The sequence below is a fragment of the Gopherus evgoodei genome, chromosome 19 (assembly GCF_007399415.2).
Source record: "Gopherus evgoodei ecotype Sinaloan lineage chromosome 19, rGopEvg1_v1.p, whole genome shotgun sequence".
Taxonomy (NCBI): domain Eukaryota; kingdom Metazoa; phylum Chordata; order Testudines; family Testudinidae; genus Gopherus; species Gopherus evgoodei.
Genome location: NC_044340.1, coordinates 16,102,421 through 16,120,991, shown reverse-complemented (window position 1 = coordinate 16,120,991; position 18,571 = coordinate 16,102,421). Strand labels below are relative to the sequence as shown.

Genomic DNA, 18,571 nt, shown 5'->3' with positions numbered 1-18,571 from the left:
GAGCAGTCTGTGAGAAAGAGACAGTGGAAATGAAGGAAAGTGGGACTAGCAGAGTGAGAGTGGCAGGAGATGAGAAAAAAAGCAGGGGTAGAGTCTAGAGGGTAAGAATGAGGATTTGATGCAGAGGGGGTTCAAAGTGGGGAGATGCCCTGGATGGAGATGTGGGAGGGAAGGAGGAATTTGGCAGTGGACAGGTTGACTCAGCAGGAAGCTTTCAGCATGTGCTGTCACTTCCCTGCTATGCAAGGAACTGAGTTTAGGGGAGAGGGGTGGAAATTTCAGAGGAATCAGAGGTTTATACAAATGGGTCCAGAGCCTCAGCTGGTGGAAACTAAAGTCATTCCATTTCACTCAATTGAGCTATCCCAATTTACAAAGCCTGAGGATCTGGTCCATGTTCCTGTTGGAAAATCTCACCTGTAGCCTTCTGATGCTTACAGAATCATATTGTTGTGTGATTCATTATGCTCTATGCAATTGTCACCCCAGTCACAAAGAGAGGGTTCTATCAACATCCAGTGAATGGGTCGCTTGTAGACCCCACCCTTCAATGAAGGTAAGCCAGTGAGTGGAAGTAGACCCTACAGAGTGAACTGGAGGCTGCAAGGTGAATGGGGAATGAATTCATAGGAGAGCAGGGTCAAAGGAAGGAAACAGAAGAGAAAGGAAGTGGGATGATGATTATTGAACAAAAGGCAGACTTTCAGATAAGTAGGGCCCTACCAAATTCATGGCCATGAAAAACACATCATGGACCGGGAAATCTGGTCTCTCCCTCCCTGTGAAATCTTGTCTTTTGTGTACTTTTACCTTATACTATACAGATTTCATGGGGGAGACCAGCGTTTCTCAAATTGGGGGTCCTGACCAAGAAAGGAGTTGCAGGGGGGGGGTCACAAGGTTATTTTAGGGGGGTGATGGTATTGCAACCTTTATTTCTGTGCTGTCTTCAGAGCTGGGTGGCCAGAGAGTGGCACCTGTTGGCAGCGCCTCGCCAGCAGCAGCACACAACTCCTTTTTGGGTCAGAACCCCTACAATTACACCACTGTGAAATTTCAGATTTAAATAGCTGAAATCGTGAAATTTAGGATTTTTTAAATCCTATGACTGTGAAATTGACCAAAATGGACTGTGAATTTGGTAGCACTACAGATAATAGAATGGATGGAAAAGAGGTGATATACACAGCTTGTGAAGGAAAAGATGCTGGTTTTAGAAGAGGGCTAATCTTGAAGCTGGGGTGGTGAGTTATACTTGGTACTCATGTTTTTTCTTACCTGAGAAGATGTATTTGAATGGTCCATGGAGATTGTTTTGTTGTTGTTGTTTGGGTTTAATTTGGGGAAATGCGTATTCCTTTCTAAATTCCACTTGTGGCTGGAGGATTAATTGAAAGTGAATCTTACTCCTTCTGCTCTATCAAAAGAGCACAGGGATACTGGCTAGGAAAGAGCTGAGGTGGTGTGAACATAGGGATAATGAGGCTTCCGACATGAGAATTTTCTCATTTAAAATCCTGGCACTTGAACTGATTAAATCATCCTTAAAGCGCTGCTTTTTGTTTCAGCTGGCTGTCCTTTAAGTGAAGAATGGTTCTGAGCAGACTGTGATGTTTCAGGAAGATGCATTGCCCTAAGGAGATTTCATTTCTACAGTGACCCAGGGAGCCTGCAGTTTGATAAAACACCATGGGCCAGCTCCTGTGTGGTGTAAATCAGCATAGCTCCAGTGAATTCAGACAGAGATGTAGGGTCTGCATGCAACATCTCTTGAAGTCAATTTGCTGATTTGCACCAGCTAAGAGTCTGTCCCCATTTCTCCTTGTGCAGTCCAAATCTCAAACGTCAGGTGTTGCTCCAATGTATAGTATCTAAGGTGAAATGTTGCCTGTTCACACTACCATGTCTTCGCTACTATTGTTACTTGGACTAACTAGATTAAAGCTAGCCCTGGTATGCCTACCCATTCCATAACTGCACCTTCACTTGCAGGGTAGATGCACCCTGCAATAACACTTCCTTAGGTTCATTTTGAAAATTCCAGCTGAACATTTTCCTCTACACATAGGTGAAAAAGCACTAATTTTGTGTGGTAAGGATTTCTGGTGGATGTCTCCCGAGAGCCCGGCCCCATTGTGATATTTAGAAATTCCATGATTTTTCAATGGTGCAGAAAATCTAATATTTTGCTTGTGCTGTAGCTAAGATAAAAGCAACCACCTGGGAAAAGTTCTGTCTTTGGTTAGTCTGACCAAGGGGAGTGAACAATTGTTGCAATGACAGTTGGTGAGACTGGGAGGAGAGTACTTCAGTGTTGGAAGGATGCATGTATATTCTGACATGTGACAGAGGTACTGTGAAAAGGAGAGCAGATGTTTATTGACTAATCGTCTCACCCTTCACAGCAGATGGGAAATATAAGAAATGGATTGGAAGAGAAAACTTTGCCTCTGATCCTGCAATCATTTACACAATTGAGTAACTTTTCAAACCCCAGGAGGCCCATTGACTTCATGAGCAAAGGCCCCACTTTACTCACATAAATATGTATTTGCAAGAGCAAGACCTTTGATTATAGCAGAAGCAACACCTCCTACTCCCTGGTGGCTAGAAAAAAAATCAGATTTCCTCAGAATAACCTAAAGAATCTGTTAGAAACTTAACAGGAAGGAATGTACTCCAGGAATCTGTATAAAATTATTTATTTGTAATAACAAAAACTTGTTTAGTGAAGCATTCACTGAAAGCTAGTTTGTTTTTTCTAATGAAATACAACACATTAGGACAACCGTAGCAATGCTGAGGATCTTAAAACATTGTTACCCAGGGGGACTAAATTAACACCTGGAGCATACTAGGCTAAGTAGTGTAGAGTAAACTGAACTTTGTGTTAGACAATGATGTTTTGCATAGTTCATAGGCCGTTAGCTGATTTGGATACCTGTACGTATGTACATATATATAAAACCATCATCTCCATTAACTGTAGCAGATGTCGTAGTTTCTATCCCTTCTAAAGAAGTCATCTGCCATTGTCATGGTGCCAGGACAGTCCATACAGTCTGCAGTTGGGTAGGGGAAATATTCTGATACTCTGAATGTATCCAGGTGCTCTGAGCCACAGGATGAGCAGTAACAGGCCGTGGGGGAGCAGCTGTACTGCGGATGTGAGCATTCCTCTAGAGGGTAGCCGTAGTTTGTGGTATCTAGAGGAGAAAGAGGGCTGTAGTTCAGTGGAGGAAAAGAAGGCAGCTGAGATGGGGAGTAGCTATAGTCTAATGGGCTGGACAGGTCAGATGAGGCAGGAGATCCAGGAACCTATAAACATGGAGAGAAAAGAAAATGTGATGTTAAATGAAGTCAGTAATAATGGGCATTCAAATAATTACACAGACCAGAAAAAATACACCCATAATTACAAGGCCCTGAATGTGCAACCACATCACACCCCAATCTGGAGTTACCCTGGTCCATTGATAGTGCCGGAGTTTTGAAATCAATGGGCTTCACAAAGCGACTGTGAACTCATCAAGATGTCAGAATGTGTGTGTGCCTTCTGGAAGCACTGCCCTGACCCCCACCGTGAGCTCTGTGCAGAAGGACCTCTGCACCCACCCCGAGCCCTGGTGAGTTTGGTGAATTTCTGTGCTGACAGAGGGGTCCATCCAGATACAAGTCACTGCAGGATTGGGGCCTCAGTGCTCAACAAGGGAGCATGCTAGAGAAAAGTCACAGATAATAGCCCTGAACTGGGGCTGCTGTGCCCAAGTTCTGTTCTACCAAGACATCATTGGGGTAATTGGCCTTGCCACAATTTTTTCTGATGACTAACTGGAATATTTGAGAACACTGCACTCTACATTTGGTGTTGGTCCTTTAAACCTCCTGCCATGAGCATGTAGAACGCAGATCATGCTATAAACATAGCTGTTTTCTAAACTGCTAGTTACATGCAGTTTTAAACCCTCCTGCTTCACGGCATAAGCCAACCTTTGCTTGAGGAGGGTCAGGAAGGAACTTTGTAGTGGGCAGGTTATTCCATTATTGCCCACTTCAGGGGTTCTTTCACCTACCTCAGAAGCTATCAGAACAGGATACTGGACCAGGTGGAGCAATAGTCTGACCTGGTCTGGCAGTTCCTATCTTGCTAAGCATGAACATGCCAGTGGCATTAATTTAACCCTTAGGATCCAGCGGGGTGGATGGGGTTGTTCCCTGGCCCGTCCCTAAAGAGATTCCATGGAATACAGGTAGGGGAGAACAGTGTATTGGAAGTGACACTCCTCAATTCTGCAACCTCAGGTCAGGATCAGCTGGTTCCTCATATCCTCTGCTCCTGTGGGAGATGGCATGAGAGAGCCCCAATTATATATGGAATCCCAGACTCTCCCCTCCAGCTGTGGAACTGTTGGAAATGTTTCATGCTCATGAAACAGTTAAAGTCTTCAAAACTGGCCCAGAGCCTCAGGGAGTGGGGATTTTTACTTTGCCCATTTTGTTTCCTTTCTTGATTTCCTTGCTGGTCATGCTTAGATGATTTCTCTCAAGATGGTGCAAACTATAACTACAGACACCACCAGTCCAGCTCGGTAAAGAACGCAACTTACCAAGCTCTGGTTAAAGCAGAGAGGGGTTGACTGGAAGGTGTCTGGGTTATAGTGGGTAGATGCCTGGAGAGCACTCAGGGATGGGTCCATGGGCGGCTCTGTCTGAAAATAGGTATCAAAAAGTTGCTCCAAATAACTTGGGTTTTCTTCACAGGAAATGCAATTTGGAAACTGCCGTGGCTGGAAATAGTTGGGGGCAGAAGAGACAGGTTCTTCATCAAAATAAGGTGCTAGGAGGAAAAAAGGAGATTGTTCAATACTTGTGCTTACAAAGGGAGGCCAAGCTAGTTGCATGTTTCCTTTGGGTCAGACTGTGATAGCCTTGTCTGTGCTGAGCAGCATCTTCCGTGGCAACCAGTCCCACGGAACACAGTGAGTCTAGACATTGAGAAAGGCCTTTCAGGCTTAGACTGAGGGCTGGTCTACACTGGGGGGGAGGGAATCGATCTAAGATACGCAACTTCAGCTACGTGAATAGCGTAGCTGAAGTTGAAGTATCTTAGATCGAGTTACCTACCGTCCTCATGGCGCGGGATCCACGTCTGTGGCTCCCTGTGTCGACTCCGCTACTGCCGTTCACGTTGGTGGAGTTCCAGAGTCGACAGGAGCGCGTTCAGGGATTGGTATATCGTGTCTAGATGAGATGTGATATATCGATCCCTGAGAAATCGATTGCTACCCGCCGATACAGACGATAGTGAAGACGTACCCTGAGCTTTCCAAAGGGTTCTATGTGAGTTAGGTGCCTAGTTCCATTGCAAGTCAACAGGGGCTGGCAGGGGGATTTTTCAGAAGTGCCTGAATGACTAGGGAGCTTAAGTCCTCTCCCATAGGGACTTAGGCGCTAAGTCACTTAGTGCTTTTGAAAATTGTGGGATCCAACTCCCTTAGACTCCTTTGAAAATCCCAGCCCGATTCTGAAAGTAAAACCAAAGCAATCCTGAGAGCGTGTAATGCAGGGGTGTGCTGCTGCTATTTTAACAGTTGGGTTTTGCCGTTAGCCTCTGCTAAACTCCATGTTCCAGGGATGCACGTCTCCATTAGAACAAAAATAGCTTCTTGTCTTCATAAGCAAGGACAGAGGTAAAACACTCAGCAGAGAGACCAGAGCTGTCCCTACATTACTTCTGAAAAATTTAGCAAGTATGTAGATGATACAGAGCTAGGTTCAATTGGTGTCATTTGGAAGAGGGTAGGAGTCGAAAAGGCTCTAGGGTCAGGTTTTCACTTACACCAAGGCCTCTTTGCACCTCAGTACTGTGGTACTGGGCATCAGTTACCAGAGTAGTGTAAATAAGAATTTGGCCCTCTAGACTTGACTGCATTTCATGTTAAATTCAGCTGTTCACAAACACAGTTAATAACAAAGCCCTGATCTTGCAAACACTTACCCATGCAGGTAGTCCTGTTGATCTCAATGGGAGTGCTAGCATGTGTAACATTACTTTCATGTGTAAGTGTTTGCAGGAATGGGAGCAAAGTGTTTAACTGGACAGTGGGGCAAAAAACATGCACCCAAAAGAAAGAAAGAGAAAGATTTACCAGCCTGAAAAAGGTTATGTGCGTCTCAAGTTTCTATATTAACATAAGCAAATTTAAACTCCAAATATTCATTATTTAAGCATTTCCTTGTCCGCGCAACGTATACATGCACACATTTACAAATGAAAGGAGAAACTTTCTCGATCTCTTAGCTACCAATATCTAGAGAAAACAAGATCTGAAAAGTCCAAACTAATATTTTTTCTCCCAATTCCTGGATATTGGTGTCAACCAGGAAGGACCTGTTTATACAGCTCTGTTGAAAAGACTGACACCCCTTCTGAACTCTGCAGGGAGAGGGGGGAAAGAGAGAGAGTAACTGACTCTGCTGGAAGCTAGATAAGCAGCAAAGACAAGTAATGCTTTAAGACATTCTGGTCCCATCTGACAATCAGATAAAGGCAGTACTAAGAGAGAGAAATCTTGATAAAGGCACCACAGTAATAAATGTTACCGATTAAATGGAGCTTTGATCCTCAGTAGAAAAGGCAATCTACATGGATATGAAGACAAAATTTCTGCTAGTGAGGGCAAAATGTACCCTGCTGGTCTTACTGCATCCTCATCTGCATTTAGTGAGCCCTTTTCAGGTTCTGATTGGTTGGATTCCTAATTAAATGGTAGTGCCTGCCTCAATCCTTGCATCGAGGGCTAAAAAGACTTGGACTGGTGGAATAGATGGGGGGAGGGGAGAAGGGGGATGCTCTTTGTACCAACCTGTGCAGGGAGGAGAAACAGATTCTGGAAACTGGACACCGCTGCTGCCTCGGGAAACCTGACAAAACAGAACAGAAGGAAAATAGCAAATGCAAGTGTTTCTGCTTTGAAAGATCAAAGGAGATCTTTTTCCTGAACATTGAGGTGAGTCACAATTACTTTTCAAATGTACTTGTGCAAACAATGATTGTTGTTTTTATTACCTGTGTCTGTATTACATTCAGTTGTTCTGTTATTTATGTAGCACTCTCAATCTGTGTAACATTGTATTGTTCCAGAGAGCCACCCAGATAACAGTAGATGTGCATTACACTGAATTGTTCTAGTGTTAAATATGTAGCTCCTCTGATGTGCATTTCGTTCCATTGTTCCATTATTGTTAATTCACCATAGATCTATTTATACGTGAATTTTTAGTCATGTTTTAACACTTATTAATTAGCAGGATTGTAAATCCTAGTGTGGACATGACACAAAAAAAATACTCTAGGAGTAGGAACACGAGCAGGAACAATTTACAACCGTGTTAGCTAAGGCGTTTAAAAACACAACTAAAAACCTAGTGTGGCTTATCCTGTGTAGCACCACACATGCGCACCAGACTGAATTGTTCTATTGCACACTTCACTTGGCAATCTGCAGGTGCGATTACTCTAAGACTGCAACACTTATAAGAAAACTGATGATATTGTTTTCCCTGAAGATTTGTAAACTGAAACTTACAAATCAATAAGCCTATTAGAAAATCACCTCAGACATTATGGGTGAAATCCTGGCTGCAATGAAAACAAAGTAAGGTTTGCCATCTCCTTCAATGGGGCATCACTCTAGCTATTCAGACTGGGCTTCTTCTGATCAGATGGTTTTAACTTAGGCTGACCAGAGCTTCATTTCTTCCATTCAAAATGTTCCTGAGTTAGAAAGTGGCTGGTTTCCCTATCAAGAACTTCCTAACATTTGCCCAGTTATTTAACACTTAAACTGTAATTATTCTCTGTGGGAGGACAAAAAACATTATTTGAATCCTGCCAGTTCTGGAAGAGTTGGCAAGGTTGATATTCTCTGTTTTGTCTATACAGACACAATATGTAACTTTCCCACTAACAGTAAAGTGGTTTAGTTAACTTGCAGGTTCTGTCCTGCAGAATGCTTTGAAGTCTAGCTTGATAGTACACGTGTGTACAGCACCTAACACAATGGGACACTGATCCCTGGGGCCTCCATGACGCAAATAAATAATAACCAGTATAAATTCTGTTAAGCACAAAGCTAATCTCCTGCACCACCGGCTTTGAGTCTCCTTAGTGGATGGAACAATCATAGTGTAAACATTGAGTGAATAGCAAATATAGACTAGTTCAGTCCAGCCTCTTAACACCCAGCTGGAACATTTATAGAGTATGTAAGTACTTAGCCATTAGAGGAAGAAGGAAGGGGTGACTTTACACTTAAGAGACAGGCATACTGCAGCATTTCAGTGCTAGAGGGCTCCATTCACCAAGCCTCTTTATTTGTGGTTGCAGGTTGCAGTCTGCTCAGCTTCTTGTGCAATCAACCGCTGCAGAGAGCAGGAGGTGGGAGATTAAATCTGAAAACCATCCAGGCTGTAATGTCATGAACCAGGAAGCAGTAATGATTTACCAACCTCATTATGCAAAAACACAGGGCAGCCTGAGCTAGAGGGCTCACTTACAAGAGAAGTGGACTGTTCTGTGTGGGTCAACTCCACATCAGTATATAGGTCTCCTTAACTCCTTTCCTTCTCTCCAAATAGTTATGGGTTTGGCCTGCTTGTACTGAAATGCATTAAAGGCCCTGATTCCACAAAGCATTGAAGCATGTGCATAACTTCAAGCACACAGTGGGCCTATTCACATACTTAAGTGCTTTACTGGATTGCAGCCAGAGTGTCCTGCATTAAGGGCCTGATCCTGCACCAGTAAAGTGTTTTCATTTATTTAAATGGGAGTGGGATTAAGCCCTATTTAAATGGTTTTGCTCATACTCACTTTCTAACTTTCTTTCAAGACAAAACAAAATACACCTCTGGGTTTTCTTTCTTTTCTCTTCTTTTTTTTTTAACATTAACAAAGTTGCATTACCCATTATAAAAATCCCAAATTTTCAATCATCTTCTAGAGTTTTTTAGGACAAGTTAAGAGATAAGAATCGACATTTCCATTATTACCAGCCTTAACAAACTGAAAAGAAAAATGTTAAAGGAGAAAATTATCCCCTTGAGACAACAAAGGTAGAGGATGCATGCACATTAAAACAGGGCACTAGAAACTACCTTGTATCAGGCAACTTGAACTTCAGCTGCCAGCCTGTTGCTCATTCACCAAGCTTGGCTAGGTCCCTGTGAAATTCCTCACTGTAACCTCCAGTGTTCAGTAACGTAACTAATTTTATGTCAGTTACAAATTTGGCTACCACACTGTTCACCCCTTGTCTAGATCATCGATAAACATCAGTCCTGGTACAGAACATTGGACACTCAGTCTTAACCTTTGGTCATGCTGAAAATTCACCGTTTTCCCCTGTTCATGTCTTCTGGCCAGTTTCTAACCCCTGACAGCACTTTGCCTTTCGCCCCAGGGTGACTAATCGCTTGTGAGGCACTTTGTGAAAGGATTATATGATTACCATGTACATGATGTTCTCCAGTTATCCTGCAGGCACAGTTTTGCTAACCCGTTCAGAATTACAACAGATTACACAGCTGTGATATTCCTTCACAGAAGCCAGGCTGGTATGTCTGTGTTGTGTTTGGTAATTTCAGATTTAATTATTGTTTACTTTGATTCACTTGATAATGATGTAAGGTGCACTGCTCTGCTAATTACCAGGATCACCCCTCATGCCTTTTGTGAAGAGTGGTAACAAATTTGCTCCCCTTCAGCTCTCTGGTACAGTAGCTGATTCTAATGAGAGGCTACAGATTCTTGCTGATTCTTCCATATCAAGAAAGAAAATAAACTCTTGAGTTTTGCCCCCTGGGAAAATTCATTTCATGGGGAAATTCCCTCTGCACAGGATAATAGCTGCTGCAGTGGCAGAACAATGCACTGGGGATCAGAGCTCATTCCTTGGCATGGATCCAGCACACCTGGCAAGAGCTGAGCTTGGCCTTTTGCTCTGAGGCCACCAGTGCCTGAGAGTTCTATGGAACCACTGCTTTTGAGCCCTGATCCAAAGTCCATTGAAGTCAATGGAAAGACTCGCATTGATTTCAATGGGTATTGGAGCTAGCTTCCAGCCCTTGGGGATCCAAGCTAAGACCCTCCTTCCTAGGCCAGCAGGGGTTAGGAGCAGTATGATGCCAGGACATTCAGCCCTGGGAGGATTTGGTTGTGCTCCCTCCCCAGGGGCCAGCAGAAGCTGGAAGCTGTGCGGAGCTGGTGCCTTTATGCCCTGACTGATGACTGAAGGAGCCACTGAACAATGGAAGGCCTTTGAGGTGGGTTTTTTAGGGAGTGGGGGGTGGGAATGACATTCTTTTGGACTCTGAGAGCTACCTTTTGGAGGGGAGAACACGTTGGGAGCCTCAGTACAACACAGAGCTTTACATGGGAGGGTCCTCAAAGCAGGCGACAAGGGCTTTGTTTGAGTCAGATAGAACATACATTTTCCCCTGCTGCTGCACAGAGATTCTGAGCAGGCCTGTCTATCAAGCCTTGTCCACATAGGGGAAATTGACCAGCAGTGTTATTCCGGAGCTGCTGTTCCAGTATAATTGGGCTATTCCAGAATAACTCTCTCATGGAGACCGGGCTACTGTCTTCTGGAATAAAAGTGAGCAGAGTAACTAGTCTGGAACAAAGTAATTTTTGTTCCAGAAGAGAGCATCCAGTTTGAGGAGTTATTCTGGAATAGCTAAATTAGTCAATTTCCCCTTGAAGACAAGCTCTCAGTTTTGCCTGCATCAGCAGCGTCTGCTCCCATGGCTCTGAGTTCATTAAATCGATGGAAGAGAGATTAAGAGAAATAGTTTCTTATTCTTAAATTACAACATGGAAGAAGCTAGTATTTTTGTCCTTACAGTGGCATCAGTTGCTGCTTGTCGTGCTCTCCTCTGCTGCAATAACTCTTTCACAGTGATCTTTACTCGAACACCTTGATACACCTTGGATTTTCCTGAAAGAGTGAGTTAAAAATAAGATTGCATGGTTGAGAACAGGAAAGCAGGCACTTTAGAGTGGTGATATTTAAAATATAAAAAAGTAAATTGTGTGTTCTCTGTCACACTTTATATAAAGGGTATATTTACAAAGAGTTTGTAAAGAATTTATAAATTATGAATAGATGTTTTAATAAATGGTTAGTCAGTTATTACAGAATGCCATACGTCCCTTGTAACCATGACTTATACCCATTTCATGATTGTAATATGCTTGTAACGTTTACTAACACTTTGTAGACTATTTGCAAATGTACCCTTAATATATAATAAATATAATTGTGACTAAGTTTTCTTCTTCTGTAAGAGTTTCTTTTTTTCTTAGTAACAAAGGCTGGAGAAATAAATATTACTTAGCTCTTGACCTGAAATTCAGAGAACACTTAAAGAGGAAGACAAGTACAATTATCTCCACTTTACTAAAGGGAAGACTAAGGCAGCGAGATATTAAGACCCCAGTCTTGCAAACACTTACACACACGCTTAACTTTTAATATTGCGAATACTCCCACTGATTTCCATCAAAGTTAAGCATGTATGGAAGTATTTGCAGGATCAGGGCCTAAGCAACTTGCATAAAATCACATAGCAAGTCAGTGGCAGAATGAAAAACAGTCCCCCAGGCACTCTAATTCCCAGCCTTGTCTGCTGTACCATACTGTCAAATTAATTTGAATCTCTACAATATCCTGAAGTTTTCAGTCCAGGAAACAGACATGGGAACTGAGTTCATCCACCATGTTAAGAACAGGAATAAAAACAATGCAAATATGTGGGTGGTTATTCTTTTATAGGACTAAACAATACTATGAATAAAATGATTGCGCTTTCAAGAATCACTTTCTGTGAGACCCCATTTTCCTTCTTTCTTTCATGAGTCTTTCTTTCAGGAGTCATTCTGTACAACTCCAGTTTGTTTCAGACATGCATGTGGGCCTCCATCAATCAGCAAAAACAATTGCCACTCACTAGCTTAGTCAGCACTTTGTATTTGGAGTAGTTAAGAATTTGCCTATTGACAAGAAACTACCCCTGATACTACTGCTGGAAGAAATATTTAACACCCATTGCAGTTTAGTTCAGTTTTTAGAATTGTTTCATTTTGTACTTGGGATATTTCTCTCTGAAATGACCCTGCAGAGGCTCAGTAAAACAGACAAACACATTGTCAACCTGGGATTGAATCTTGCAAATGGTTATTCGCGTGGCCCCAGTCCTGTTATCAGACCTGGCACTGAAGCTCTGCACAGAGATCCATGCACACAGATCTGATTGCAGGATCCAGCTTCTACTCCTATTGCCTGCAATGGGAATACTTATGAGTAAGGGCCTGCAGGATCAGGTTCACAGCTAATATTCTGCCTTTAGAGACCCTGCAACGTTAGCTGGTCCTTGCTTGGAGGGGTAATAGAACAATCCCATGGGGAACAATTACCTAGATATGCACAAGGGTTTATAATACTCATCTATTGCCTGTTTGATCCCCTAACAGCAACTTTCAGCCTCTCCTTTGCCGTGACATAGGCAGAGTGTATACGTTGATCCACCACTGGCACTTGCCACCTTTCACTCCTCCTCCGCCAGGGGTGCTAGATTGACAGTGGAGCCCGTCCCTATCCTAGTGCAGATAGTGTCTCTTAGTGCCACGGGCCTCTTTAATGACAGCCTGCCATACACAGTCACATTGTCTCGAATGCGGTGCCTGGTGTTAACTGTCCTTGCCCCTCATTGCAGACCACAGGCCAATCAGTGTGGAATCCAGAAGAAGGGTTTCTACCGAGCTGCATACTCAGCTCTCGGGGGGATTATTTATCCTGCTTGTTCCATTTTATTTTTGAAAACTGCAAATGATGTTTCCTTGAATCTGAGGGTGAGAAACATATAACATGAACTCTCTGCTCCAAGCCTCTCCTGTTGGGAGGGCTGACATCTCAGGCCCTGATCCAGCAAACTTGCTTTGATTTATGCATGCAAATGTCTCCTTAGACTTATCTACAATGGGAAAACGTATGACCTTAGGAAATGTGTTAAACAAGAAGGCAGCTAAGAGAGTTGGGGCCTGCTCTGTTTAACCAGTGTGGTTACTCCCAGACAACCAGCTAACAGGACTGGCCTTGTCCACACTAAAGTCAAAAACATATTTAACATCATGATAGTTACCATGTTTTTGGATGTTGCATCTTTCCAGCATAGACAGTACAATTATCCACCTGCACAAAGGTTTTCTGGACCAGGGTCCTCCACTGACCAGTCTAACTAAAAACATAGGGACTGTTCCCTTCAACAGGTGGCAAAGAACAGTAGTGACATGGCCTGGGCGAAAATCCACTTCAGCAGGCTCGGGGTCATGCCAACAGAGAGCCAGTGTCCCGCCTGGGCTAAGTGGAGATGGGACAGGTCCCCATGTCAGCAGCCCAGGACTGACGCCTCACTCCACACCACCTGCGGTCTGCACCTGCTTCATTTAACCTTCCTGGCAAACCTCAGCATCCATTTGCAGGGAGGGGGCAGAGCCTGTCCGAGCCTGAAGCCAGGCCGGTCCTTCCCCTGCCTCCCCGGGCTGAGCGCTGGGCTAGGGTTCGATGCGGTTGGGCAGGTGACAGCGTGGGAGGCACGGGACTGGGGCTCCCACAGGGCTGCGTTGCAGGCACCCTCCGCCGAAGGGCTGGCTCGGCCACCTCCGGCAAGCTAGCCGGGTCCCATGACTGCACCTTGGCCGGGCTCGGGGGGTCGCCCAAGGACCCCAAGATCCTCCCAGGCGGCGGCCGGGGTGAGGTGCGCAAGGAGCCCCGCAGGCAGGGCGCCCCGGGGAGATGGGGGGCGGCAAGCGGCTGCGCAGGGCGCCCCAGGGTGGGAGCTCGAGCCCAGCGGGGAGCTGCAGGGGGGCGCGCCAGGACTGGGATGCGCAGGGCCCCGTGCGCAGCTGCCTGCGGCCCCCAGCCAGCTCCACTCCCGGGCGCGGCGCGGAGCTGGAGGCCGCTGCGGCGCAGCCGGGCACCTTCCGGAGGCGGCGGGTCCCCGCTCGGGGTCTGGGATCCGCCCCCTCCCCAGCACCTTGGCCGGGAAAGCCCGGCTCTGTGAGTAGCTCTGATTGGGGACTGGGGCAGGTTCCGCACCCCCGGGCTGCCCGGTTCCGCGTCCTTTGCGCCGGGGCACCGGGCCCCCTGCGCCCACCACCACCCGGGCCGGGAGGGGCCCCTCCGCAGTTCTGTATCCCGTGCGACCCGCGCAGAATTCCCGGCCTGGCGGCCCCACGCCCTGTGCTGCACGGACCCCGGCTCCCCTAATCCCCCCGCAGCCTGGCGCGGGAGCCTGGCCCCACAGCTGCCGGAGGTGAACACGGGGGTTGCCCTCCACCCCTCATCAGTCTGGGACCTCCCTGGGGCCGGGCTGTCCCCCATCTCCCCAGGATTAGCCCCCGTCGATCTGAGGCTGTTTCCCCAGGTGCCCAGGCCCCATAACGCAGCTGCTGGCCTCTCAGAGGCGGGCGCAGAGCCAGCGTGAGCTCGGCGCAGATATCTGGGGAGGGGGCTTGGTGATTGCGCGGGGGAGGGGGCTGGAGCTGGGGGGAATCCGCCCCACCTGACACTCTCATGGGCCGCGGGGAGTTTGCTGCCCGGCAGCGCCACTTCTGGTCACAGCGGACGTGGCACCAGGTGACTTGGGGGGGGGGTCCCCAACTGTGGATTTAGTGTAGGACGCACGTTTTCCTCTTTTCAACAGCCCTAAAGGGGTGATCTCTCCTTGCGTGTGCAGCATCTCCTCCTGGGCCTTCCGAGTCCCACTCGGGTCAGATCGTCCCTGAATATTAAAATCCACAACTAATCACCTGGCAGCGCCGAGTTACGTTGCCTGAAGTCTTAAATTGCACCCGCGATTGGGCAGGTTGACCCTGAAATCTGCAGCCCCTGAGCGCGAGCGCTTCCCGGAGCACTGGCTAAAAGCACCGAATTTGCAAAGCACGTTAGGGATTAGCGGCATTTTTTTTAAAGGCTGGAATACTTTTAACAATGGTTATTTAGAGCCCCTGCATTCCAGTGCACAAAACACGTTTGCTTTTTCCCTGTCTCTTGCGCTGGGTGTGTGTATTATTCTACATATAACATGTATTGCATATGATCAGTCTCCCTTCTATCCACTTAAAAACACTGATTTGGTTGCACTTTGCATTATACAAATACTAACTTTTTCTTTCTCTCCCCCATTCCCATTTTGAAGGTAAAATGACCGAAAATGGAGGATAATTTAAACATCCCCCAAATTCATGAAGAAAAGGTTTAAACTGAACTTACCGGACATTCTGACCTGAAAGAAGAAGCAACTTTTATAACAGCTTATGTTGCAGCAGAAGAATCAATCACCTGGGCTCCTAGATGCTGGGGGGAAAGGGAACAAAAAATAAGACTTTTAAAATATAAAAAAAGAATACCCAAGACCATTGTGAAAATTCCAGGTGGAGACAAACAATATTAATGTTTTATACCTACAGATATAAGTTTGAGTTTTTCTCCCCTAATGCCAAGTATTTAAAACCTCTAGAAACCAATGATTTGACAATCAATGATTGCGCGATACTTTCAATTTGAATATTCAAAGGCTTAACAAAATGGTCTATCTTTTTGTGAAACCCAGCACATCTCCATGTAGCAGAGGGTCTTGGGGAATAAGATTTGGTGGGGGGGCCTTCCCCACTCCTTGCTTTTGGGACATTTTGAACTTTTTATCCACCTTTCCACAAACAAAGCAGATGCCCCGAAACCTGGTCAGTATTTTCATCTCAGATACACACACTTGGCCCCAATTCTCTCATATTTCACTTGCCAGCTGCAAAGGACTTTCTGCAAGGGCACAGGGTGATTTTTGCACAATTTTTCACATTTTAAGGCTAAATTTGAGGATTTTGGAGCAAAATGGCAGTTGGTGGGCGTGGCATAATAGAGACTCTGTCTGGGGCACCAGAATAGCTATAGGTGACCAAAGTGAGCTTTTATTTCATTCTGTTCCCCTCCCTCATCCTCCGTTTGTGCCCTTCATTGGATTTTATTTGTATTTTTCCCAGTTCATGATCTTCACACCTATTCCATAAAGTGGCCTCTTTCAGATTAGATTCCCCCAAATTGACCTGTGTGGGGATCCTTGCATGGACAGCCAATTTAGCTCTAGCAAGGGTAGCTTGACTTGTTTTTGGCCAGCGTTGGACAATCAGTATAGAATCCCAATTTTTTTACACTGTATGTAAACATTCCCTATGCCCTGCCGTTATTACCCTCCACCAGGAATAGCTGCTTAAAGCAGAAAGCAGGGTAGGCTGTTAATCATCTACCAGCAGTTTAATTTAGCTATTGTTACTCTTTTTCTTCTTAAGTTCAACAAATATACTTGATTTGTGTTAGGGAGTGGCACCGAGGTGGTCTCAGAAATGTCCTTATTCCAGCCCTGAAACATTTTCATGCAAAAAGTGATTACTTTTGTTGGGGCAAATACTGGAGCAGAATAACAGGAAAGAAAGCCCCTACTTTGTTATAAGTATAAAACAGAACTCTAATAATGTCCCCATATTAATAATTCTGTTTTATATATGCTTTTCACCATGATGTACACTCATCAATTTCGCTGTTGGTGAATAAAACAACAACAATACGATCTGCTTTAAGACACAACTTGAAGCTGGATATTTTGTGAAAGGAATACTAGATACCACCTGAATTAGGTATGTTTTCATATCTGGTATAAATCCTCCTGCAGAAACGGGCAGATTTCCACTGATGGGACTTAGTTTTAAAAGTTAGGAAATCTCTCTTCCTCCAGCTGTGACATTGGCTTCTACTTGGCTTGAGATATACATTGTAGATAGCTAGAGGCATGGGAGAATCCTGTTTATCTTCCAAGGGGGTTTACCTTGGAAAATGCACCAATAAGTCTATAGTTAGGTTTACTTTCTGCAACTGGAAAATGTAGGCAACTGCTCATGAAAGCTGCCAAGATCAAATACTAATTGGTTTATGAGTCTTAAGAAAAAAGAACTTTATCTTAACAAGGAAGACCAAATGATTTGGGTGTTACTTTGTATGGCCCAGATCCTCAAAGATATTTAGGCTCCTAACTTCTATTGATTTCTTTGAGGATTTGAGCCTTTGAGTCCAGATTTAGAATGGCTTCCACTGTTCAACACGCCTATTATCTGTTTTCCATGCAAGGGCAGCTGATCAAATACTCACTATCCTTTTAAAACTTAATGGAGTGAGCCGTGTAAAAGAGGGTCTGTGCCTCCTTTTCTTTTCGAAGCATTTAAGGTGGTTGCTGCTAATGTAGCATCACCAGGTGATTTTTCAGACGCAGGTAAGAGGGGTGTAGCTAATGCAAAGCAACCTTGGTGTCATTTTTAATTCCTTTGAAACAGCACCTAGCTACATCAAATACAAATACTGATTATTTCGCCTGGCAGCCAAAATAGGTCGCGAATATAGCGATTTAGCAACATGGAAGTTCAATGTGTATTGATTTGAAACCCGGGCACATACTTTAAGGTGGAAGGTATATTGGCTGGAGTGTACCTCGCAGGCACTGGCGGTTCCAGTGGGGGTCAGGGTCAGCCTGTGCTGCCCTCCCTGCGCATGTGGCGGGGGTGAGAACTGATGGCCCATCCTGGCTGATGCTAAGTGACGGCGCTGGGGTGAGCGTGGCTGGAAGCTGGGTGACAGGATTTCAGGGGCAGCTCGGTGCTGGCGGGATGCGAAGGCTGCTTTTGTTGCCATATTTCCACCAGTCCCCTCCGTGGCCAGGAGACAACTCCCTGGCGATTTCCCACGTTCCGGGTGGCGCCTTGTAATCAGGGTTGGCACAGCCCCTGCAGCTGGCTAGCGCCGGGCCACCTTCCCCACTGGCACGTAGCCGGCTTTTCCAACTCAAGGCTGGTGGCAAGGGGCCCAGCCGCTGGGCCTGGCTTTTGTTCGCTTGCCTTGCACGGGAAATTGTCCGAGGTTTTTATGGGAGATTATAAAATGGCTGGAGCAGGAGCTAGTCAATTGCACGGCAGGGAGGCAAAACCACCCCCACCTGGCCCAATAGCTGGGGGCTTTGGCGGTGCGGGGCGTTCCCCCAAGCCCGGGGGTGCACTGCTTTCTCCCCTGCTCGCACCGGAGGCTGCACAGGCTGTGAGTGACCCGCGGGGTGAGCAGAATCTGCACCTGGGCTCGTGGAAACCTGCCGCGCGTTAGCCCAGCTGCCCAGCCCGTTTCACGGGGGGTGAGGGGAGGCAGGCGCGGCGCTCCCTCCCCGACTCGCATGAGTAAAGGAGCCCGGCCAGGCGAAAAGTGGCACCAGCCCAAAGTGAGCCGGGGGGGGGGCAGGGCTGGGAGTTTACACGCCACCAAAGCCGCGGGGGGGCGGAGCGGGTTGTTTCCAAACAGGTCTGAACAGGGCTGGAGAATGAGGAAGTTCCAGGAGGGAATTTGAGCCACTAGAGCTGGGGGCCAGGGCGGCCCCACCCTGCAGAAGGGCGGGCCAGGACCCAGGCCGCTTGTAA

At 45.9% G+C, this 18,571-nt stretch overlaps 1 protein-coding gene and 2 long non-coding RNA genes across 3 annotated transcripts; 2 read left to right on the top strand and 1 right to left on the bottom strand.

Moving 5' to 3' along the window:
- Positions 1-2,752: 2,752 nt before the first annotated feature.
- On the bottom strand, positions 2,753-6,175 carry COLCA2 (colorectal cancer associated 2). Its single transcript, XM_030538579.1, has 3 exons — positions 5,999-6,175; positions 4,608-4,837; positions 2,753-3,318 (listed from the first exon to the last, which is right to left on the bottom strand). The coding sequence occupies exons 1-3, from the start codon at positions 6,000-6,002 to the stop codon at positions 2,980-2,982; spliced, it is 573 nt and encodes a 190-aa protein (XP_030394439.1). The 5' UTR covers positions 6,003-6,175; the 3' UTR covers positions 2,753-2,979.
- Positions 6,176-6,915: 740 nt separating this feature from the next.
- LOC115637362 lies at positions 6,916-11,335 on the top strand. The gene is made up of 2 exons (XR_003997241.1): positions 6,916-7,010; positions 8,390-11,335. It is a non-coding gene; the product is annotated as an uncharacterized LOC115637362 (long non-coding RNA).
- A 1,880-nt stretch (positions 11,336-13,215) lies between these two features.
- On the top strand, positions 13,216-16,689 carry LOC115637221. The gene is made up of 2 exons (XR_003997208.1): positions 13,216-13,816; positions 15,265-16,689. It is a non-coding gene; the product is annotated as an uncharacterized LOC115637221 (long non-coding RNA).
- The last annotated feature ends 1,882 nt before the right edge of the window (positions 16,690-18,571 follow it).

Bases quoted from the DNA above. Each gene is read 5' to 3' on its own strand.
- COLCA2 (XM_030538579.1), bottom strand. The intron at 3,319-4,607 runs GTAAGTTGCGTT...CCATGTTTATAG, and splicing joins TCTGCTTTAACCAGAGCTTG to GTTCCTGGATCTCCTGCCTC.